Source organism: Corythoichthys intestinalis, chromosome 8 (genome assembly GCF_030265065.1).
Source record: "Corythoichthys intestinalis isolate RoL2023-P3 chromosome 8, ASM3026506v1, whole genome shotgun sequence".
Lineage (NCBI taxonomy): Eukaryota > Metazoa > Chordata > Actinopteri > Syngnathiformes > Syngnathidae > Corythoichthys > Corythoichthys intestinalis.
The window spans coordinates 50,913,113-50,938,884 of NC_080402.1; the positions used below are offsets into that span (position 1 = coordinate 50,913,113).

At 37.9% G+C, this 25,772-nt stretch overlaps 1 protein-coding gene across 13 annotated transcripts in view; it reads left to right on the top strand.

Annotated features, from left to right (window-relative positions):
* rims1b (regulating synaptic membrane exocytosis 1b) overlaps positions 1-25,772 on the top strand; it is a 141,668-nt gene that overhangs the window by 97,102 nt on the left and 18,794 nt on the right. For 4 of the 13 annotated variants that reach the window (XM_057842453.1, XM_057842456.1, XM_057842457.1 and 1 more), the window contains 6 exons: positions 315-404; positions 5,899-6,005; positions 9,178-9,281; positions 10,349-10,509; positions 15,150-15,302; positions 20,662-20,879. In XM_057842453.1, the coding sequence (XP_057698436.1) occupies positions 315-404; positions 5,899-6,005; positions 9,178-9,281; positions 10,349-10,509; positions 15,150-15,302; positions 20,662-20,879 (833 nt within the window). Of the gene's footprint in view, positions 1-314; positions 405-2,046; positions 2,125-4,932; positions 4,999-5,332; positions 5,447-5,898; positions 6,006-9,177; positions 9,282-10,348; positions 10,510-15,149; positions 15,303-16,654; positions 18,382-20,661; positions 20,880-25,772 lie in introns of those variants that run through there. The other 9 variants (XM_057842449.1, XM_057842454.1, XM_057842450.1 and 6 more) reach the window with 6 other exon arrangements.

Below are 25,772 nucleotides of genomic sequence, written 5' to 3' on the forward strand. Positions count from 1 at the left end.
CCTGATTCCCATGGCAACTCACCAACCTTCCACCTGAACATTCTCACAGTGTATGGAGGAATGAATGGCTATGATGAATAGAGATACAGCCTCAATCATTACATGTTACTGCACTGTCTGATGAACTTTTTAATTGTCTTTGTCTCTTTTATTCTCTTATTTACCTCTCATAATTATTTCATTCTGTATAATTTGTTTATTTTCAACATTTTTTTTTTTACTGTTGTTTTCAATCATTTCCACCTTTTCTCCCCTCCTCCACCATGTTGATTTCAACCCTTACTTCTCTCTGCTGCTATGCTGTGGTGGTGCAGTGACCTGCAGCCATCGTTGGATAGAGTGAGGAGTGCCAGCACCACATGTTTGAGACCAGACAACAACTTTCACTCTTCTGACAGAGACAGGTATTAAGAATTAGCACATAAGATTGAAATAAAAAAAAATAAAAAATAAAAAAAACTAATTTTCACACTAGCATTCATAAATCATTTCATGTCATCATTCTAGTTTGTGCCATCTTAAAATCAATACATAATTTACTTGTCGTGACGTCACAGTAACTCATCCTTCAAAATTAAATTATTTCAATTTCAAAGGGACAATATTACCTTTTTTTCCCGGACATACTGTACCCATTGAATAATTATGACTAAGGTCTAGAACAGGGGTGGGCAAACCGGTCCTCGAGGGCCGCAGTGGGTCCTGGTCTTTGTTCCAACTGACCCAGCACAGAGAGTTTAACCAGTGAGGTTTCAGCAGAGATGAGAAGCACCTGACTGCAATCGACTGATTGCACTTGTAAAACAGCAGATTGATGAAAAGCTGTCCTCTTAATGGGTTGCAACAAAAACCCGCACCCACTGCGGCCCTTTATGGAATAGTTTGCCCACCCCTGGTCTAGAAGATTGTTGTGCAGAGCACAATTAAAGTATAAATTGAAGAATTTCAGACAATTGTGTCAAATTCAATCTTGATTAATCCAGGGTTAATGTGGGTCATTGAAAAGCAAAAAAGTCATTAAATTGATTTTGTCAAAATTCAAGCCTTGAAAAGCATTAAAAGCATTAAACTAAATGTTTGAGGCATTGAAATGTATGTAAACTTGACAGATAAAATAACAACTTTTTTTTTACATTATTTATCAGAGTTGTCTTCTATTATCGGATGGCCAGGATAAGAGAACATTCAGTAACTTAAGATCATTACGGGACAAGAGAGCCGATACTATCGGCTGCCCGAAAATATCGGCAAATAAAAACATTTTAAAATGACATCGGATAATATTGACATTGGTGTTTCATAATCGGTTTTGGGCAATATGCATGTTGCCTTCAAACGAATGTAGCAGCCTTTGTTCAAGGGGTGGTCACAGCTTAGCACAGCAGCTTTGCTTATTGACCATTAGATGTCTCTAAACTAACATGCTTGGGATTTGTTACGTGAGCAGACACTTTTCATTCATGGTGCAAATATTAAATGAACAATAAATGATTAAAAAATAATGAATTACAAACTCATTACATTACACATTCACTGTACTGAAGCTGTGTGGCTTAGTTGTTATTTTGAGCCAGAAGCACTGTATGAGCCATATGTGATATGGCAGTGCCTTATTGGCACTTTGCACTTACACATGATCTTAAAAAAAAAATGATGTTTGCACTATTTTGATTTCAACAATAAATATATTGGTGCAATATAGGCACTTTTTCCATAACTTCAGCTGAAGTTGTTCTCTTATTTTTCACAGAATGCTTATTAGAAAACCTTCAAGTTGTTACAATTAACATTTTTAAAGTATCCTGTGGGGAATTACAGTACAATCAGTCATAATATGTTAAGTCCACTACCGTATACAGTATATCGGTATTGGCTTGATATCGGTATAAGAAACTATCTGTAGTTGGGCATAGGATTAATAAGCTTGTGTAGGTTTTTCCATTAAACTGAGCTGTTTCCTGTCATTCAGCTCTTGACTGTCCCCTCAGAATATATCTCTTCCATGCATTTGGTTCCTTCACCTCCCGCTACTCCACATACCTCTAGGTGCTCCAATTCAATGCCTTTCAAGATCCCCTCAAATCCCCGGATCTTAGTAGAGCACGTGGCCTCTGAAGAAGACAGGTATCAGGCCTGAAATTTCTGCTCTTCCTGTCCCAACATATGCTGTTACTCTGCTTGCCTGCTTATAAAGATACATCTCATTTAATTAGAATATTGAAAAAAAAAAAAAAAAATCAAATGTTTTTTGGCAGTCATTTGAGAAGATGAAACTTTACGTTACTGAAAATGTAATTATTATACATACAACTAAACCTACGAAAACAACAAAAGCTGTCTTACCTGGACTAAGAAAAGTCGGCAAAAAAGTAAAGTAAGTAAAAGTAAAAAAAAAAAAAAAATTAAAAAAAGGGCGACACTTTGTAATTGCTATATGTGCCTTGTAACCATCTCTACGGGCCTCCATGAAGTTGCCCCCCCCCCCCCCATCAGACGCAAATTTATATAAAAATGATGTCAATGGTTTGTGCTACCAAAAGGGTTTTTTTTTGTCCTGCTATCGTTTGAGATATTTATTACTCTTTTATAGGTCAACCTGAGGTCCATCAGCCTCCAATTTTTATTAAAATCGTGTCAAGAAGTGGTTGATCGTGGTCAGAAAGGCCAATTACCTGCCTCGCTTCTGTCGGACTGCCCCAGGACAGCTGTTGTTACAATAGTAGCTTACCACCATCGATTGTGGAATGAAAGAACAACGCAGTGTACAGCATTTTTGAGTGCCCTGAAAAGCCCTATATACAGTGCTGCTCAAAAGTTTGTGAACCCCCTCAACATTTTGGAATTTTCTATTATTTCAACCTGATTTCCTAATCAATCAATTCAGTAGTTTTTTTTTTGTTTTTTTAACAGTTGTGTTGTCGAGACTAAATTAAAAAGAGTTTTCATCAACTGATGTAGGTGCAAAATTGAACTGTTTGGTCACAACCAAAACCGCCATGTCTGGCGAAAAGTCAACACTGCATACCACCAAAAGAACCTTCTCCCAACAGTGAAGCATGGAGGTGGGAATGTCAAGATCTGGGCTTGCTTTTCATCCTCAGGACCTGGACATCTCCACATAGTCCAGGGAATCATGAATTCTGAGGAATATTGTCAAATCCTAGAACATAACCTGACGCCATCTGTTTTGAAGTTAAAGCTTGGCAGAAGGTGGATCATGCAACATGATAATGATCCAAAGCATTCCAGCAATACAACCAAGGAATGGCTGAAAAAGAAGAAGATTCGTGTTCTGGACTGGCCCAGTCAAAGTCCTGACCTAAATCCCATTGAAATGCTGTGGCGGGACCTGAAGCGAGCAGTTCATGCCAGACGCCCATCAAACCTCTCTCAACTGACTGCGTTCTGCAAGGAAGAATGGGCAAAAATCCCCCAAAGTAGATGTGAGAGGCTGATTAGTCACTACAGAAACCGTTTGGTTGAGGTAATCTCTGCAAAAGGAGGCGCAATATCCTATTAACTGAAGGGGTTCACATACTTTTGCACACATGATATCTGAGTTTTTCTTAAATCAACCACTTTTGTTAAATAAAGAATGACAATATAACTATTTCTTTTGTTTCAGTCCATTATTTGGAATGTCAGTATTGTGGATTTGGGTATAACTTAACATTTAATAAGGTTATTTTAGTTTTTTTTACAAAAAATCTGACCATCGCTGTGGGGTTCACAAACTTTCGAGCAGCACTGTAAATCCAATGCACTATTTTAATTTGAGGTCGACAGACATATTGGACTTTTTTCCAACATAAGCCATCAGCTGATTAACAAAAAAATAAGCCGATAAAAAACAGACTTTGATCAGGCATCTGTGTGGGCAACTGTGGCCACCACTGACTGGCGATACGTAAGATCCCGGAAGGACCCTGCAGCAGCTTGAAGGCAGGCTGCTACAGAAAGCATCAGGCTTGCCTGTTTCGTAAATATTGTTTTTTTTTTTTTTTTAAGATTTTTTAAAAATCTTGCATGATAGAATATTCAGTGTTGCTTTAGCTTTTTAAGGTGTTTAGTGAGCGTTCCTTACCTACTATATGTGACTCATAGTGTTAGCTTTAGCATGGTGAGCATCGTCTTACGCGCTTGCGCTCACCCTCACCTGTTTACTTCTGGTCGTAACTTCCTGGTGGGTTTAATTATTTGAAAATATGTACTTGCTGAGTGTGTATAATCATAAAAAGAAGTGCTGCGTTCGTTGGTTTGGTAGCATAAGACCGAATTAATCGTTTAAGTTCCAGGTCATCATTGTAAATTTGAAGGTCTTGAAGCATTTTTTTTTTTAAATTGCCTTTCATAATCTATGTGCTCTAAAAACAAGAAATGTATATCAACCTCAAATATCGGCATACAAAATCAGCTTTGGATATTGGCAATCGGCTGAAATTTTTTTCCCATATCTGTATCGGCATTTGAAAATCCCAAATCGGTCGACCTCTAATGTTTAACGTTTTATCGCAAGTCTAATTGTATGAGATGCATCAGTATTTTTATGACCAACATGTTGGTTGACACTTGTCCTGCAGACTTCAGTTCATTATAGGTTATCACTGTGGTTGTGAGCTGCAAAGTTTTTGTTTGTTTGTTGGTTTGTTTTATTTTTTGGGCTGAGGCTTTTGTATTCATCCATCCATTTTCACCCATGTGTACTACTGTGTACTCAATCTGTAACTCTGCACCTTTTTTTTCTAAAAAGCACCTTCTATACAATGTTAATGGGTTGTGCAGATTGCCAAAATTCCTTTTTGACCTAGCAAAATTCTCATTCTGAAATGTCCAGATAAGCAAATATTCATTATTTAGTTTGATCATTGCCATTGCCATATCATGTTTGTGTTCCCTCTTCTCTTTCTGGGTTGTTACCGTTTACCAAAATAGGGAGTGTAGCAATACGTCAAGTCCAGATTGTCTTAAAGGCAGCAAAAAAACCCTGGAGGGTGACAGGTAAGAGGATTCATCCATCCACACTCCACATCCCATATTCTTGTTGCTTCACCATTGAGTTTGATTCACATGAATTGATGCGTTACGCCATTTTAAATTGCATTGTGTGTTTTTCAGCCTTTGACTCCTGTCAAAAAGCTTAAAATAAAGCCCTTCCAACTTCCATCAGATCCCTATCATTCAGTATTTATGAATGCATAATTAGAATAATTCATCCATCCATACCACATGCTTTACAAAAGGACAAAACTTAATGGTACAACATCAGCAGTTTATTTTGAAAATCATTTTGCAAAATTTCTCTTTCTAATTTTCCTTATTTTGCAAACGGAAGTCGCATCCAGCCCACCTCTATCCTCAGGGGGAGTAGGGGCAAAGGGTTTCCACTGAGACCCTTTGGCCAGACAGCTTTGGCTGGGTCCTCTCCAAACTCTCCACAAACAGACAGGTGCATGCTATTATCAGCAGGAGGCTTGTCCTATTGTGTGGTCCTATTTTTGCTGACATTGTATGCACAAGAACCACATTTAGTCACCACACCTGAGAATTTGTATTATTTATTTCCCCCTGTAGAATCTTTGTGAGACCCGGTCGTGTCACATATTTTCAGGCACTTATGGAATATACTACAGTTAGAAACCTTTAATAAATATTTCCTGCATAAAGTATACACTGTTCAGATAATACTGTATGGCAGTGTGCACAAATGTGGATGTATTGTGTATACCATCACTAACCTCTCCCCTGCTTCTTAGCTGATTTGTCTTTTTCTCTCCCAGCTTTACTGATGATCATTTTTTGTCTATCAGTGATCTTGTTTCTTCCCCTCAAAGAAATAAACAATTAAGGCATGTTTCCCCCCATTCTAATTGTTTTCTGTCTTTATGTCTCTATTTCCAGAGCACACCTTCACGGTAGCCCCTCTTCCCCAATGGGGACTCCCTCATCAGGTCGCAGGGGTCGGCAGTTACCACAACTTCCGGCAAAGAGCAGCAGCATAGAACAAGGTATTATTTATTTTAAGGTATTATTTTTTTTTTTCCCCATAAGATTAATTGGACGATTAATTAAACAATTAACCGATTAATCTGATAGATGTCACTTTTTCGATTACCTTCACAATTTAACTTGACGTTGTTTTAGCCATGTATTAAGTAACAATGAAGACAAATGGATGACTATTTCCTTCAAAAATAATATTTTATCGCACCTTCCTGACTTAACTGTAATCTACATCTGAACTGTTTTAAGTAAATAAAACTTGTTGGAAAAGTTTTTCATAAAGGTTCTGAGAAAAAAAAAAAAAAACAGAAAAATAATTTCTCAGTACACAAATCAGACAAAAGTCCTGTTCATTTAAATTAAAAAAAAGTGCTTTTTCTTGTGGGCAAAGCGCTGATATAAATTGTGTCAATGACTCATTTATTTTCTTTAAACAAACTAAACAACAAAATCCAATAAGGAGGAGGCAGTCTGTAATGAATTTTCTTTATCAAACAGTTGTTCATAAACACAATCCGAACCCAATTTCAAAGCATACTCTCGTATGACAGTTTACAGTTTGAAATCTGACAACTTCACTATCTAACAATAACTCAAGTGCTAATATCCCTCTCTAAAACACAAAAGAAACGGACACTAAAGACACTGATTAGCATAATCGCTAACTAGCTTAGCCATCGTGCTAAGTAGTAACGCCTCATCAACAAAGAATACAAACAATACAATTGACTTCATTTACTCACCTCTGACAAAGGCACACTGGATCGAACAACACATAAAGCAATCTAACTCTCGACACTTGGTAATGTTATTGATTCAGCAACCCAACCTCAGTGTAGCAGTGAACTCTCTCAATCTTGCTATAACATCACTTTACACACACACACACACTAGGACCCAAAAAAGACTGCTCAAGCTGCCGGCAAAAATTGATTATCAATTTGGTTGGCAATAGGCATGTCCCAGTATGAGATTCTGACGGTATGATAACCTGAAGCAAAAACATCATGGTATCATGATATTGCAATTATTGCTCAAAAATGAGTTACTTTGAGATATCTGGGTAAAAAAAAAAAAAAAAAAAAGTTAACACTTTACAATAATTAACATTATTTAATTAATTTTTAAACATAAACTAATGTTTAAGTAACATTATAGTAATTCATATAATCCCTTATCTAACAGTAATTAATATATTAATTAACATCAGTTAATGCATAGGCAGACAGCAACTAAACTAATGATTAAGTAGCATTACAAAAAAATAATGTAATGCACTACTTAATACTAATTTACATATACATTAGTGCATTAATACACAGTTATTAATGTATATTGCTCCGAGTCAGTGAATACTGTGTATTCTTCCAAATTGGGAAACATTGCTCTGAGTCATTGGGTGCTGCAACACTAACTTTAAGTATGGTATTTTTTAACATTTGTGACCTAATATCGATCTAAAAATATTCGTATAGGTGCCTCATAAGTATTGGTTAACCATAGTTAACTACTCCTGAATACTGTTTGGACCCTTATTGTGAAGTGTAGCACATGTGTCTCTCAACTAAGAAATTATAAAAGATTACAATAAGTGCCTCCCCTTTACCATAATTAACCATTACTGAATGCTTTTTGGACCCATATTGGAAAGTGGACCACATGTAACCCTTGAGTATTAGATAAGCTGAAACACGGGGTTGGATTGCTCCTATTAGCATCTTGAATGTTTGCAGGGCTGGGGTGCCTTGGTTTTGTCAGACAGTGGACCGCTCAGGCAATTGGTACAAATCCCTTTTTTATCCAGAGAAGGGTCATCTGACCCTATTTGGCATATCTTTTGTGAGCATTGAGGTCCTCATTTGTCATCCCCATTCACACTCGCAAAACCACGGGGTTGGATTGCTCCTATTAGCATCTTGAGTGTTTGCAGGGCAGGGGTGCCTTGGTTTTGTCGGACAGTGGACCGCACAGGCAGGCAATCGGGTGGACAACCTTTTACAACTTCCAAAAGCTGCAGTTTTCCTACTGTGCAAGGGACGGTGTAATAAGAAACAAAACAAAACATTTTTATGTGGTAACATATGACACTTCGCCCGGGGCTATGTGTTGGAGGTTGTGTTAGAAGCAATTTTTCCTTCTGCGCCTTATTTGCGCCTACATGAGAGTTAACCAATTCCTTTGCACGACCCACCAAGAAGTCCACCCGTCTCTCTTGCCTTCCGGTGCATGCCTGACACAACACATATGCATTCAGTGTTGCCATGTCAATCATACTGTAGAACACGACGACTAGCCATCTCCGTGGTCCTCCATGTTTGACAAAGCAAAGGGAGCCCTGGATTTTCAAATATTCAAGATGTTAATTGCAGCTATCCAGAGTGAAACCCACCCTTCACACCTTAGCAGTGACTCCACAGAAGTGAGTAGGAGGGTTGTATGCTTGATGCTTGAATGGTCTATTGTTTGACAAAGCCTTGTAATCAGTTTAGTAACGAGGTAATTTGACGCGTTTCGGGTCTTTCTTTATAGCCCCCCAAAAAACGGGGACTTCCAGTGTTAAAGACCTATAAATGCAAACTCATAGTGGAGGTATTGCTTCCTTGTCAGCCACCCTCCACAAACATGTTTTACATGTCTGTTGGACCTCCTCATCTAAGCCACAGCCTTCTAACTTTTCTGTAGCCAAAGTATTCCCATACCAGCAATTTTGTTTTCTTCGATGGGAAGAAAAAGTTCAGAAGTTTTACCTCCTCCAGCCATCGTGTAGCACAGCTGACTCACTGACACTGAGCAACAACCAGTGGGGGAGGGTTGAGCCTTACAGCTGCAGGTGAGGGATTTCTCCCTGCATTTATGGTATGTAAAAAATGGCTAATACATTAGAGACGGTATGACAGAAAATTTTGGCAGTTTTGAAACCTTGACGTTTTCATACCACGTTATACATTGAAAATGGTTATCGGCACATGCCTAGTTGGCAACTAATTCAGTAATTGATTAGTTTCTGCAGCCTTTCAAGGTATGGTGTGTGGATTCCAGTACTGTACAGTACTGCTAGATCGGGGAGAGGAGGGGGATGCAGGATCTCATCAAATATCTCTCATTCACAATTTGTCACACTGACAGGCCTTGCTATTTTCCCTGTCTGAATAAAATGTTAAATCTTGGTTTCCATAGCCCTCGCAGTTGAAGAACGAGCCCGACAGCTGCATATGAAAGTACATGCCTACAGGCCTTCAGCTTCCCATGACCCTGAGTCGGACCTCAAGAATAAACGGGAGGTAAGCCTGAACTTTGCTTAACTTCTCCAAGAATCCAAACAAGGTGGATTTTATGAAACTATATACTTAGTTAGATTGTACCTGATGTTGTAAGTCTCAGCTCAATGCCATTTACTGTCTTTGTTTAATATCATCATTAGCACGTGTTAAACTATGACACCTGGCTTGTGATGTATATCCTCCTGACTACCAGTTTGAAGACAGGGAAAACATTTCCTTTTACGATGCAAAAAACATGGCACCAAGCCCCACCCTTCACATTTGGTATCATTGGAGAGCTCTAAAATTTCGAGCTTACCAATTATACCATTATAGAAGACATTTAATGTCTCCTTTAGAAAACATCAGGAGTTAATTTCCCTTTCTTAAAAGCCTCACCCCCCCCCCCCCCCCCCTTAGTTGCTGTGGCTAAGCCGACAAGCTTTGTCACTCCAACGGCACCCGCATTGCAGGCGGACGTATACCGGAGTGTTTTAAGTGATTCATTTTGGAGCAACACCAGTTCTAGGCAAAATGGTTTAAAATATGCAACAGAGGGTAATATTGATGATATATACAGTTGTAACAAGCTATCGAGGCAAAAGCACACAAGTTTAACACTTGGGGCACTTTCACATTAGACCAAGAGGACCAAGGTCCTTTTAGATATTCCACAGGTGCATCGCTTCACCATTTTGGACTTCCACAGAACGTTGATCCTTTTCGTCTTCTTCTGTAAAGTTTTATGGCAGTTGGCAATCTTAAAACCACCAAATTAATCTATTAGAGAAAGGGGCATCTGCAAGTTTGTTGGAGCTTGCTCGCTTAACAATGATCTGTAGGACGTATGATTGGTCGATGGCCGTTTAGGAGGCAGAGTTTGTAAAAGGTCAATTCACTTGCATGTAGTGGATGGGAGATACCTAGATTTTACAATGTCTTACTCAGAGGACAAATTTGAACAACTGGTAGTCAGGAGTATGAGCTCATCAATATTGTTAAAATTTCACCTTCATGTGGGCCCTTATATCAACCTGGCATACATTATGTTGGCCACAAGAGACTTCATCAACGCTTCCTGTTCATAGATGTTTGCAGAACAGCGACGTAGCAGCGACAACATGTCTGCAAGGTCATCAGACAGCGATATGAGCGATATGTCGGCTCTCTCCCGTGCCAGCAGTGCCTCTCGCCTCAGTAGCACCAGCTACATGTCTGTCCAGTCCGAACGCCCCGGGGGACGTCTTAGGTCAGTCTTGTTAAATTATACAAGGATTACATTTAATTTAGTTATTTTTAACTACAGTAGAGTAGTTGTTCGGAAATTAGTATCATTATGTTTGTGTTGATTTTGTTTTGTATTTGTAGTTAGCATTTGTTCCGATAATACTGGTCTACAAGCAAAAATGCTTCTTGGATAAAATTATTGATACTTTACTAAATGTGGGTCACTAAAAACAAAAATGAGGTCAAGCGTGTCAATTGGCTATAGTTTTTGAGATACACTGGAATGTTAAAATCTCAGCAACTTAAGCGATTAATTGATTGCTGCGTTGGAAATGGACAAAATGCATTAACGTACTGTAGACACATTTCATAAGCGGTGACACATACAGTACCTATGTGCCCATCTCATGTCAAATGTAGCAACTTGTAAAACTGATATTATAAATTCCAATACCAATATACCAATGTATCTTTGCAATAACTAAGATCAGAGCCATGTAGAAAGAGAGTTGCGACACTAGCTGATCTCACCGCTGTTTGTCACGTGGTTCATGTAGGCATGAATAGTTCCAAGCACAAGCAGCGCTGTAATGGTTTTGTATGGAACTGACCACGGTGATTGCGACATTTATGGGACAAATAGATAAAATCGCATATCTAAGTACTTGTTTGATTATGTCATTGCGTTATAACATATTTGTAAATACTAGTTTTACATTTGGAGTGGTAAGGCGACAACTGAAAACTAAACTGTCACGCAGAAGGGAACTTTCCCATGTTATGTAGGGAAAGTTTTTCCAGAGAATGTCTAGATTTCCTTGATTCACTTACCTGTGGTTGTATATTAAAGATCATGTATAACAATAACAACTTATTACCCCTTGAAGAAAATCATATTTTTTATTGAACAATAGCGTACCGCACGCTACACGTCACTTCCGCTCATAATATTCATGACATTAGCAACTGTTGCTAAGGGGGCACATGCTCTCATTTTTTCCTCATGCTAGATGCATGTAAATAGTGTACAAACGAGATGTTTACTCTGCTAAACCTACCAATTCTGTCCGAAAATGATGTCCCTGTTGCCAAATTTACTGGTAAAGATGTGGAAGAACATACAAATGTTCAGTTAAGGCTTGAGTGTCATGGGCTGATCCACACCTTTTTCCTTAAGCCACTTACAATGACATTCTCCTGTTTCAACAAGCTATCCTTTACCACCTTATATCCTGTCTTTCTTATATATTATATCCTCTGGTTGTCTTACGTCTCTGACCGTTCTTGGAGGTAATTTATATTGTTAGTTTTGTGCAACGATTGCAAATGCTACTCAGTGACATCCAACGAACACTTTTAATTTTTTCATTAATAACAAATCTTAATTCTATTAATTTATTTACACTTCCCCCTTAGTAAAGTTGTGTCTTTACAACAGAAAAGGTAACAACGATGGCAGTCAGATACCACTGTAATTTTTTTCAGGTCATTCATTGTCAGACAGAAGCAGCACGGCAAAACGCCACGCTAAAAAATAAATAAAAATATCAAGATGGCTTACCTCTTCGTCCTCTGAAGGACCATGGCCCCCAATAAAATGTTTACTGCATCTTAAATGTGAATGGCTTCACCATGCTGGCATTAAACTGGTCTTTTGGACGTCCGCGCAATTTGATCCATTCATCACATTTTTTCCTCTGAGTTTTTGGAAATGTATGAAGAAAACATCCTTCATTTGTCGTAATTTCTAGAGTCGTTTCTACATACACATTTCTAAAATATAGTACATCTTCAAGATTTTCATGGAAAGAATACAGGTTGTCATGCATTAACTTGGTACTCTACGATGACGGTGACACCTTCAAATCTTACAGAATCTAGCTAACAAGCACATGAAAGCCAGTTGTCTACCAATACTCACAAATACAGATAAGTGTATGCGTCACAAAGGGCCTCTGAAAGAGTTGACAGTTTTAACGAGATAGTGATTTAATTTATCCTTCACGATACCTTCCCAGTTAGCAGAGTCAGCTTAAAAAGTATACTTTGACCCATGGTTACTCAAAAAAGATTGTGGCAGCAAAGTGACACTCAATATAATCGAATGGATTTTAAGCGCTACAATTTTGATTTTAAAAGTAGTGAAAACATTAACTTAATTTAAACCCCAAAAAATTAAGTACATGTTAATAAAAGCAACAGCTGAAATGTGTTGGATGTAGTAATAGACAACACATGATGAGTTATATCACCAAAAAATATTTAGTAAATCTACAAGGAAAGCTGATTTATGTTAACTAAGAATCAAAGCAAAAATAATTTGCATTTACTAAATATCTGGGGGAAACTGATTCATATTTATTGATAATCTAGTTGAAATTGAGTTATCTTTGTTAATTACATGGGTGAAATTGATTGCATATGCATAAAAATGATTTGGATTAAGTATATGAAATAAGTTTGATCAACTCGTATTCCAGCACATTGTTGCTGTTGCTTTAATTTTTCTGTACCTAAAATAATTGTTACATTTTAAATTTCAATTTGTATCACAGGATTTTAAGCTACTCAATAATATTGAGTGTCACTTTGTTGCCATAATTTTTATGGGTCTATTTCACTCAATATCCTGACCAAAATTAAGTAAACTGTGGCATCAAGGAACATCAACAGGTTTCAATGCATAAAACAGCAGTAAACGTTTATTTGTGCAAGATGTTTCAAGCCAAGTAACAGGCCATAATTGCCACATATGACATTAATGTCATGGGAGCATTTAACAACATTGAAGTCTAACAATGCTGGAAAATTCAGTATATTAACACATTTTTAACAATTAACAAGGAAGCATTAAACAACACTGAACAACATTTAAGTGTAAAAACGAAGGAAAATTCAACATATTAACAAACACTTTTGGCATTAAACAACATTGAAGTTTAACAACGATGGAAAAGTCAACATAATAACACACTTTAACGATTGGCAATTATTAACAATTCCCTTTTTATTTGCAAGGGTCGACTTTGTTGAGCCAGTAGCTTATCCTCAGGCTGTTGACTTCTGGGGATAGCTTTGTACTATAAAATCGCTCGTCAACTAAGATAAGTGACTCGAAGTTCCGGTCTGAGACCCCAAATTTGGCCAACTTTCATAATTGTCCGACATGCATGTGTGATACATCATTGGAAAGCTTAAAATCTCAATTTTCTGTGGGAAGAAAAATTTTGAACAGGAGGGCATTTTTTTTTAGGAAAAAAAAAATGTTTTTTAAACTGCAAAACCCTAACTGGCGGTGAGAGCACGCAAGAGCAGAATTACAGACGCCATGACTTTAATGAGGTATAATCGCATTCTTACCTTGTTTTGATCCAAAAACTCCATGTCACATGTATCACTGAGTGTGAAGACACAGCCGTGAATGGCCACAGCTGGATTTTTGGGGGATTTTATGGGTGAAACTTGGTAATATAACAAGGGTCGCGATGCAGAAATAGCAGACATCAAGGAGTGGTCGAGATTTTCTTTTTCACATATTTACCCTTTTAGAACGTTTTTTTCAATTTTTCTTTATTTGGATCGAATATTTATCATCTAACATTTCGGAGAAAATCCGACAGTAACAAAAAAAAAAGAAAATACAATTAAGCGATAGTTATGAGGTAGATATCCGTGACTTTTTTACAGACGCAATTTTTTTCATTGTGACATAATTTGTTTAAAAGTTTAAAATATGTGAGTGAATATTTTTTTTAAATCGTTTTTTTATTTTTCCAAAACAAAATATGAAACATCAATGAATGATTCTAAGCTAAAAACGACAGACATTTTGAATAATAAATATCATTAATTACCTTAGTTTTATGGCTGGGTTGAAACAAAAGCGGTTGCGCGCCGTCTATAAATGCGGGTTTTCAGGGTAAAACGAACAAATTAAAAATAGTTTGAGGGCTTAATGCGCCATGAATCTGCTATGGCAGCATATAAACATATTGTTCAATAAAACACAACAGTTTTTTTGGCTTAAAATACAGCAGTTTATTTTATAGAGGAGTGCAAGAGCAAAAACTGCTTTTTCAGTCTTGTCTGTCTTTTCCCGCATATATAATTACACCATGCACATACAAATAAAGTTTAGCATATATATCATAAACTAGCACCTCTGATAATATACAGACAGTTTAAAATTCAAAAGAGAAAAGTTTTTCAACTTACCTCAGAATATACTTAACAGTCAGCCATTCAAATGAATAGTGTCCGCCCTCGTCGAAGTAATGTTTGGAACTATTTGACGTTCCATTACCTGGAAGTAAAATCGTATCATGGATCCCTGTGGGAGTGTCGCAACTCTCTTTATACAAGGCTCTGACTAACATTAAACATCTTGAATACTTGAGCCAGCCAACACTAAAATCTTTTATTCTCTAATCCATGTCACCACAGCAATTATGATTTAGCCATTTTTATCCCTGAAGCAAATATTTTCCCAAATTTTGTAGACCAGTGTAATTTGTTTGTAATATGCATGATAATGACTGTGTATCTTTTTTTTTTTTTTTTTTTTTTGCATGACTGCATGTTTCCGCCTGTGTGTACTGTCTCCTGTCTTTCATGCACAAACACAACATAATGAATGGTCGGGTGAAAACAAACTTGACTCAGGTCTAAGTCATTAGAGGAGGATAAAAAAGACAGGAGGATCTCATGGGGGGTGACTAGGGAAGAGGAGAGGAAGAGGGCTGCAGGAAAAAGGCGTTTCTCAGAGGAGTTGAAGCGCAGGAGACACACTGTAGCCGGAGAAACAGAGGAGTCCAGGTAAAGATACTGTAAATAGATCTCAGATTTTCCTTGTCCAGCTTTCTGTCTGTCTCTCTGTCTTATCTATCTACTCTATCTATCTAGTCTGGTCATATCTCTGGCTGTAGCCCTGTAAAAACATATTTGTCCCCTTCGTGATCTCCGAATTTAAATATGTAGAAAAAAAATGGTGGGGAGAGTCCTGATTCAGTTGAATAAAGTATAACTGCATATACAGGTGCAGTACTTCATTCATCTAAAATTAGTGTTTGCAATCAAAAACAAAAAACAAACAAAAACCTTCTTTGGATAAACCAGTTTCTCTGGTCCCATTTTATGCCTATGTTAAAAATAATAATACGTATCTTAATACTAACAGGATGTGAGCAAAACTAACCAATCAGATATAGTAGAAACATAATATTTGACTGCTGGGTGATGTCAATAATTTTGATGTGCAGGAGTGTCATTTTGAAAGAATTTGGGTTTATGGTATCCAAACATGAATTGCCTATTCATGGTCATACACTAGCATTTTCATTTTTTATATTTACATCCAGACTGACTGGGCCAGTCCAAACCCTTCATTTGTTTATATATTTTGAGCCATTCAGAGGTGGAACCGCTGTTAGGCTTATGTTTGAGAATAACACAAATGCACTTGAGCTTGAGAGCACGTTTGGCGGCTTTGGCTTTGTGGTCTCAAGGCATAACGTGGACTCAAGTGCAGGGAGGAGGCAAGACAAGACAGAAGGAGTAGGCGGGGAATTAAAAAAAAAAAAAAACATTTATCTCCAACAATGGTGAACAAAGGCACTGGTTAGTAGGAGCAAATATGTATATGAAACATAAATAAATAAACAATGAAAGCCACCACAGCAGTCCACAAAGTGCACATGACATTTGACAGTGGTCAGGGAACAACCCCTCTATAAAGGGTGAGGCGAGGAGGTAAATGCAAACACACTGACAAGAAGAGGAAAACCTGAACAAGACTTCACACTGCTAACACATTTTTTTTTTTACTGTTGGCATGATTTTTTTGTTTGTTTGTTTTTTGCTTTTTTTAAACAAGATTTAATGTGTCAGCATCACACACTGTCCAAAAAGTTATCATATTATACTTTAGAGTCCTTTTTTCTTATTCAGTCCGTCTCTGTCTCTCACACTCTCTTCTTGGTGATGCAGCTGCCATGTGCTTGACAGGAAAAAAAAAATATTGTTCAGGCTATTAGATCGCTAATGCACTGATGTCTGGAAGAAGGACAGTAAAACCGGTAGTTGTTACAGTGATCCCTCTTTTGACGCGGTTAATGGAGACCAGAACCAGCCGCGATAACTGAAAAACCGCAAAGTAGCGCCCCCCCCCCCCCCCCCCCAAAAAAAAAGTTTAAAACACACACACACACATATATATTGTTTTTTAAGCACTTCAAATGTAATAATTATGATACGTTTTAAACATGTTACTATCCCACCGAAATATTTTTAAACAAGAAAAAATGTAGACGCCCAATTCATTTTTTTTTTTAATTGAAAAATGCTTGTCTTTATTAAATGCATAATTGAGTGAGTCCAATCAGATCTGCTCAAGCTGATCACTTACACACAATGAGTTGCCACAGCAACTGTTTAACAAGTTAAACGATGATGATGCATGCGGCGCTTTGAAGTCTCGGCTTACCAGCATCTCTGGCAAGATCAAAGCTTAACTGTCTGTCAATCATCGTTAACTTTAACGAACAACTCCAGTACACTGCCTGACCATTAAAGAGCGGGGAGAAGGAGGGAGAAAGGGAGCGTAAAGCCTGATTTATGCTTTTGCGTTGAGGTGACAGTGTAGTGACGATGTTGACCCTACGGCGTCAATGACCATTCAAAAGTTCTGCGGCAAAGGAACTTGTTGTTCTGTAATTCACCGCCAAGCCACAAGAGGGATGTTGCGTTATGTTTGTGCGGTTTTCTTTTGGTTAGACAACTATGGCAACGGAGGTGGAACACATGAATGTGGCTCTTCAGCTCATCAACATTGAACAACAAATGTTGATCATACAAATGTTGAGGCGCAGGCGACGCAGAAGACTGTTGTGAAGGTGGTCCATCCGACTGTGTGAACTGTCTATTGTTGAAAATTAAACATCAAAACAACTCTTTTGACACAAAACCTGTGCTTTATTCTTCATATACCTGAAGTGTAAAATGTAAATAAGTATACGTACACAATAAATGATAAAGTGCACCAACCAAAAATATGACATAAAGTGATAAAAAACTGGCAATTTTGGGCCGGCTGGGTTACCGCTTCATGTGGCCATTCGCTTCCGAACACAACCATACTTGTCTCGGAGGTTCTTCCATTTTTTTCATGCATTCGCTGACATCCAGCCCTGTATTTTCAGTAATCTCATTCCACGAATTGCTTTCCATTTGGTAATCTTTATAATGTCTTGATGAGACATTGTAGAGGTTGTCGTACTTGCGGTTCTCTTTGATGATACGCTCGTCGGCTTGGTCCATTTTTGCGTGTATCACAACTACCGTAATTTCCCGGATATAACGCGCACTTTTTTTCCCCAAAATCAACTTGTAAACTCATGGTGCGCATTATAAACGGCGACATGGATGGAGACAGAAATATATATGTATTACATATATATATAAACCGATTTTTTTTCATTGACACGGCCACGTTGTGTTGAAGAAACGTATGCGGCGACCCGTTGCCGACCATTACGGTACGTGACGTCACCATTTTGTTTCGGTATTACTTCACACTAATCGGCCGAATGATTTCGTCTGTGTTAAATTCTGCTTTTTTCACTCTTCATAAAGCACAGAATTTAGTTTCTTGAACTCATTTGAGTCGACGTTTATTGCAGCTCCACAATTCGGAGCATAACAAATGTAAGGACACACACTTCCTGTGTCCGTCAACTATATCGGTCCCTCGGGAAACTCAAACCCAAATAACAATAGTTCAGTAGTTTTACCATATCAATCCATGGAAGAAACATTTATTCATCATGAGGAAACGAGCAAGTTATACAGCAGCCTTTAAAAGAAAAGTCACATCCGTTTTGTTTTCTCCTAGATTCTGGTAAGTTGGAGAAGTTGTCAAATCATATTATTACCGTAAATATTGTCAGTTTACTGTAATGTTTTGAACTACCAATGTGCTATGCTTGTGCTGTGTTTCACCAGTCAGTAAAATGACATCTCTGTATCTGTACACGAGCTCTGTTTTCTTGTATTCTTCTATTTATTGGTGCTAAAATTAGGGTGCGCGTTATAAACGGGTACAATAATTTCCCCCAAATTTTACAAGTAAATTTGGGGTGCGCATTATACACGGGTGCGCCTTATATTCGGGAAATTACGGTATATTTGAAAATGGCGGTGATCTTGTGCTGAACCGAAAACAACAGCCTGAGCGGACCAATCACAGTCCGTTTGCGTCACGTGACCATGCGTTCACATGACGCATAGTCAGGATTTTGTGGGGGTGCACGTCAAGCTACGGCGGAGGGTCGCAAATGGGGTCTGCCTTGAAGGTGTAGGTCTGCAGCTGAATCATAACTCAGCCTTGAGCTTGAGAATACGCGATCGGCTCGGGACACCTCATCTGTATTTACTTTTTTAATTTGTATTTATTTTTTTAATTGAAAAAAATCTGTGATGGACTGAGGGTGCGAAGGTTGAAGCGCGAAGTAGTGAGGGATCACTGTAATGGTATGAACAAATTGGCTTTTAATTACTTGTCAGCGAGTTGATTGGTAGCTTGTGTTTCGCTTGGACGTGCTGATCAGAGGTGGGTAAAGTGGCTAAAATGTTTTTCTCAAGTGTAGCGTTATTTCAATATAATATTACTCAAGTAACTGTAAAAGTAGTCATCCAAAAAAATGTACTCAAGTACAAGTAAAAAAGTATCTGGTGAAAAGAATAGTTGAATTATGAGTAACTTTGTGAGTAACTGCTTACAGTGTGATATTTTTTAAACAGTGGTAGTCATCTATATGAACTGTCATTATTATACAGTACTCAAATTTATTACATGATCGTATTAGGCAAAAAAAAAAGGGAAAAAAAAGAACAAAAATCATCGGATTCGAACTCTAAAATGAAACATTACCCGTCCAAAGAGCACATGTGCCCTCTAGTAGAGAAAAAATATATTTCCTTCCATGAATTTAAAACGAATCCATCGTTGTCTAATAAATCGCTGCCAAATAAAAACTTGGTGAAAGGTTCAAACAAATCCCTGCTTTCAAGTAATGTTGACTCTATATCAAATAGTTAAATTTTTACGGCACTTTAAAGACGCCACGTGATTGAACAGGCAGGCGTGATTATATGACTTACGACTGCAAACCTGCGTCTGGTCATGCGACTGTATTGTTATGTCTACTTTAATGGAGTGTGTGAATATGATTATTGATGTGACATTTCATTGGTGAAACTGGTAGAGCCACTGTCGGCATCTCAGGCAAAAATAAATATGTAGCATAAGGAGGAAAATTATAACGACTCTAGTGTAGCAACGGTGTAAGAGTAGTGTTTTGTCTTCACAAATCTACTCAAGTAAAAGTAAAAAGTAAAGTTTACTCATTATTGTCACATGATCACAACAGGAGCTACCGTAATACTCAGCACAGCTGCATTCACAGTCGGTGACGACCATCAGTGTGAAGAAACAAAACAGCCACGATGACACATAGGCCTGGTATTAAGAATTAATTGACCTTAGGTCCCTTTGAAACTGCAAATGGGTCCAGATCTGAACCGTGGTCTGACACTTGAAAATTTGTCATTTATGCATCTTTGGGTCTCTTTTTTTTTTTTTTTTTTTTTTTTTTTTTTTTTTTTTTTTTTTAATTCCTATATTTTATGTCTATCAGTCGCACCTGAGTATCAGTCGCACCAGCCCAAAAAATGTGCAATGAAAAGGAAAGAAACATATATATAAGTCCCACTGGATAAGTCACATTTATTTGTTTTTATAAGTTACCACCAATATTGAGACACAAGCACAATGTGAAAATAACATGTGAAATGATATAACAATGTGTTAATAATTTCACACATCAGTCGCCTTAGAGTATAAGTCGCACCCCCAGCCAAACTAACCAATAGTCAGAAAAATATGGTAATTCATTAGATTTCTTAGATATGCTGTACACAATCATCAGGCTTTAATATAGAAAGTCAATCATTTATCATTTACTGCATGTTGATATGTAACGTTGACAATTGTCATGGTGACATCTTCGTCAACTAATGTGAATAGTGAAGGTACAGTAAAATACAGATACTATGTCAAAGAAGTCGAACATGCCATGACCTCTTAATAAATTGAGACTCACTGTCTTTTTTTGTTCAGTCGGCAAATGAGAGCATCGGCAGGACGCAGCATGCTCAAAAGCTCCAGCGTTAGTGGGGAGATCTACACCCAGGAGCGCACAGATGGCAGCCAATCAGACACAGCACTCGGCACAGTGGGCGGAGGCAGCAAGAAGAGACGCTCAAGCCTCAGTGCCCGTGTGGTGGCCATCGTCGGGAACCGCCGCAGCCGTAGTACTTCCCAGATAAGTGGCCCTGGTGAGTTGCTACAGCAAATGTTGATTGCTGACTAGTTTTCTCAATAACACAAAAATTATGTCTTTTTCTGTTTTTCCTGAATGGTAAATGAGTGATTTATAATTATTTGTACCCCACATATTTGCAGCATGTGTTTTAAACATGTACAGTATTTCACGTTTTGGGGGAATTGAGTTGTGGAAAACGCCTAGTGTTGCTTTATCAACCCTTATTCAAGAATGTTTTGGGCTTAAACAAACAAAAAATCGAATGCATTTTCAAGGGGCATTCAAATCCATCATTAATTTTCTATGTCCCTATTTCACTTGAAAAGCCTAGGATAACGTGACACCAAAAAAAAACAATTCAGACAACAGACAATTCTTGTCGGTGTGATAAAAAAATGCCTAGCTCATGTTAAGACCTGAATTGAAAAATAAAATGACACAATAGTGCTTTTCACAACAGTGTTTAAGTGGATCATTAAATGTATTTTGTCGAAATATAGGCCTTAAGCATTAAACTAGCTGTACGAGGCATTAAAAAGTATGTAAACTTGACGGTTATTTATTTATTTATTTATTTATTTTTACATAATTCGTTTGTCTAAATCTAATTGATTATGCGTGTGAGTGTGAGCGCAGAGGTGACATCAGAGAAAGGTGGCACTGTTTTTTTGAGAGTGTGGTGAAGGGGGGGGCTGAGTGTGTTTCTCCCTATGAATTACATTATCTCAAGCCCAGGAAATGCTCTTATGTACCGGTCGCTACTCTGGTTACTAATTTTTGGCCTGAAGGCAATACCCATTTGCTGCTAGTGTTCTTCTCGTACTTCTCCTCCATGCATGCATGGCCTTCCTGAGCTTTGTGTTCTCACTGGAACAGAAGTTGCATCAAGCTGTTTATTGCATTTGTATTTTCAACGATTAAAAATATTAATTGTTCAACGCTTACAGTTTGTGTGCGTGAAACGATCTGCAGTTGGGCATGGGCATTACTTTAGTTTAAAGTGGCGTCAAAAAGCATTAAATGAGATTTGCTGATATGTGTGGAAACCCTGTACAAAGCATTGATTCAACTGTTTAGGAGAGAGTACATGAAATCCATGCCGTTAGCCTCTCAACATAATTGCCTAAAACATATTTCACTGGTTTTGGAAAACAAGAAAGAATTTATTTGTCTGATACAGTGTTGTTTTTGGCAGCCTTAGTCTTAGTCTTTTGGATGAAAACACTTATTAGTCTTAGTAAGGGCGTAGGTTTGGTCTCAACATTGGTAGGGACGATATAACAGCATAACCTGCATGTACACTTTTTGCTGGGGACAGGACATTAATTAAACCAAACAGATTGGGTAAACGGGGGTCAGGGCTACATTTCTCATGAATATGAACCTGATTAATTGATATGCGAAATGATCAATGCAAAATAAATCTGTATTGACTTTTTATGTGTATTGGTTCCGGTCATACACCATTCGATTTAAACCCTTGTTTTCAAAAAGAACAGTTTGAAAACTTCCAGAATAAATGTCTAGATTTTATTAGGAAATTTAAATTGCATTATTCTAACATAACTCAAACTATATTAACATACACAATAAATACAAACTTGTTTATAATGTCTTAACTATCCAAGAATGCAAAAAAATCAACCTTCTTAGTCAGGGAATAACAGAAATAAAATGAAGCCTTCTTTCAGGTAGACCACTACTGCTTTTGTCTACAAGCACACCAAAACTCAACAACAAAATGAAAGCTGCTTTAAGACCACATAAATGAAATAAAAATGAAAATTGGGTAGAAGGGGGTAAACCTCAGATTACTATATTTCTCATAGTTTAATTAATGTTAACAGTAGAAAACATACAGAGGACACTTCTCTCTAAGCAGCTTCCTACTCGAGTTTTGCAGGATAACAAGTTCACAGTTTAATGTTATGCTAACTCTAATGCAGGTCGGACTTTCGTCTTTTTACATTACTTACAATGGCTGCTCTTGCTGGCCAAAACAAACTTCTAATATCCCTCTTCATAATGCACAAATCCGATTTTTCGCCATATCTGGTTTTTTGGCGTGCCCATTCAGACTGCCTTTGTCCAGTGAGACCGCTCAAGTATCACGCATGCGCACTAATTCGCAGTCCGAGATGCGCTCAGCAAAGAGACCCACATGCACAGAAGCATCAAAACAAATTACACATGCTCGCTGTATGTCATTCCAGAGTGATCATATTTTGATTTCCAAAAAGAGGACAAAAATAACAGACATTAATAATCCCTGTTTAGTCTGATATTCAAAGTTTATATGGACTGATAGAACACATACACGCACACACATGAGCCTTGACGTGTGTGCGTGAAATGACGTGGGTGCGTCAGTTTGCCCCGACTCGGCCATGTGTGCAATAATGAAATATTGCTCATTCAGAGCATAGAATGGTAAGCAAAAATTGTAAGGCTTATTCTTTTCTTCATTTTATTTTTTTATGACTGTGGTCAAGCCCACTTTGTGCTTAAAAGCAGAGTTCAAGCTAGGCGCTAATGCCTACATGACTGCCGCCCTAAGTGCTGATGTAATTGCTGCATGAATTCCGATTTGGGAGTCTTGACAGGTCAGACCGCCAGTAACGTTCTGAAAAAATGTGGCCCAGATCAGATTTGAACCACATAGGAAAGTGACTCAGATCGGATTTGAAATGGTCCACTTCTATGCGACTTGTCACGTTCAGACCGTCAAGTTAATGCCTGACTTGAGTCAGAAAAACACGAAAAAATCGGATTCGTGCATTAAGACCTGTAGTATGAATCTAGCCTAAGGGTCTGAACATAACGAAAATAATTCACTTAGGGTCAATTCTATCCTTACAACATATGGGAAGACAATCTAAATTACCTATATAATAGAACTCATATAATGCAAATAAGGTTTCTTAAAAGTTGGTGGGGACAATTTGAGCGTTCTGAAGATTTGGTAGTGTTATGTCCCTACAGTCCCTATGCAAACCTACGCCCACAGTATACACTAAGCAGGAAAAGCAGTCCATCCCTTTCAATTAAAACCACCTAGAAGCCACGAACTGTATGTAAAAAAATGTATGAGCATTTAACACTGGGAAGTCTGGGATTTTTTTTTTTTTTTTGTGCTATTCTTAGAGTCCAGCGAGAAGTTGAAACGATCAGTTTTTCCCACTAATTGCTCATTTACCAAACAAAACCGCTGAGGTGGAGTATTAGCTAAATGCCATTTTGCCAACTGGCTCTCCTCTAGACTTATTGACCAGAGAAGCCAAGTTGCTCTGCTTTTGACTGGCCAGTGTTTTAAAAGGACGCTCACCATTCTGAAGCTAATGCTCACGCTAATGCTATGCTAACGCTAGGAGTAACATTTAGTGTCTGATGGTCACTCAGCACAGACTTTTAAAGGCTAAAGCAGCATTGCATATCCTCTCTTGCCAAGATAAGAAAACAAATCTTACTGTGTTTCCAAACAAGCAAGATGGCGTGCAGCCTAGCTCTAGAGGCAACCTAAACTCCAGTGAGGAGAGTGAGAGGCACCGCACATTTCACATGAGTGACACGACCCAAACACTGCTACTATGCAAGCTGGCATACTCCACGTACAATATGAAAATGTCACGCATTGTGAACATTTGACAGAAGTGATGTCACGGTTTTGTCACATTGCCATCTTGTCAGACGAAAACTGGCATTTGTCCCGTTATGTTCTCGTCTCCAAAGCCACGTTTTAGCTCATCGCTTATAGTCAATGTTAGCGAAAACAACACTGGACTGAAAACAAATTGATATTGATTGATATTGTTTTGGTCTCTAAAAAGTGTTGTGATTGGCCAAGGATATGAGAAGAAACGCAGGATTGTACAGAATTGAAAGGAGCATAAAGTTAGGCAAATATAACAATTTGGCTCAAAAAATACTTACTGGTAGACAATTATGCTATGAAGCTAACTATGTGTTTTATCTTTTCGGTTGGGTTACAAGTGGAAAGTTGTCAACTAAATATCAAATAGCGGTGTGGTTTTTGTGATGACAGCATTTTTGAAACTTGCGTATATTTAGGGAAAGATATACACTGCTGGCCAAAAGTATTGGCATCCCTGCAATTCTGTCAGATAATGCTCAATTTCTCCAGAAAAAATTATTGCAATTTCAAATGCTCCGGTAGTAATATCTTCAGTTATTTTGCTTGCAATGAAAAAAACACAAAATAGGAGGGGAAAATTTTTTAAATCATTATCATTTTACACAAAACTCCAAAAGTATTGGCACCCTCAGCCTAATACCTGCTAGCACAACCTTTAGATAAAATATTTGCGAACAACCACTTCCGGTATCCATCAGTGAGTTTCTTACAATGCTCTGCTGGAATTTTAGATGATTTTTCTTTGGCCAACTGCTCCAAGTCTCTGAGATTTGAAGGGTGCCTTTTCCAAACTGCCATTTTCAGATCTCTCCACAGGCATTCTATGGGATTCAGGTCTGGACTCATTGCTGGCCACTTTAGAAGTCCCCACTGCTTTCTCTCAAACCATTTTCTAGTGCTTTTTGAAGTGTGTTTTGGATCATTGTCCTGCTGGAAGACCAGTGACCTCTGAGGGAGACCCAGCTTTCTCACACTGGGCCCTACATTATGCTGCAAAATTTGTTGGTAGCCTACAGACTTTATAATCCAATGGTCAAGTAGTCCAGTACCAGAGGTAGCAAAGCAACCCCAAAACATCGGGAAACCTCCACCATGTTTGACTGTGGGGATCGTGTTCTTTTCTTTGAAGGCCTCGTTGTTGTTGTTTTTTTTTTGTTTGTTTGTTTTTTGTTTTTTTTTTAACCTGTAAACTCAATGTTGATGCCTTTTCCCAAAAAGCTCTACTTTTGTCACATCTGATCAGAGAACATTCTT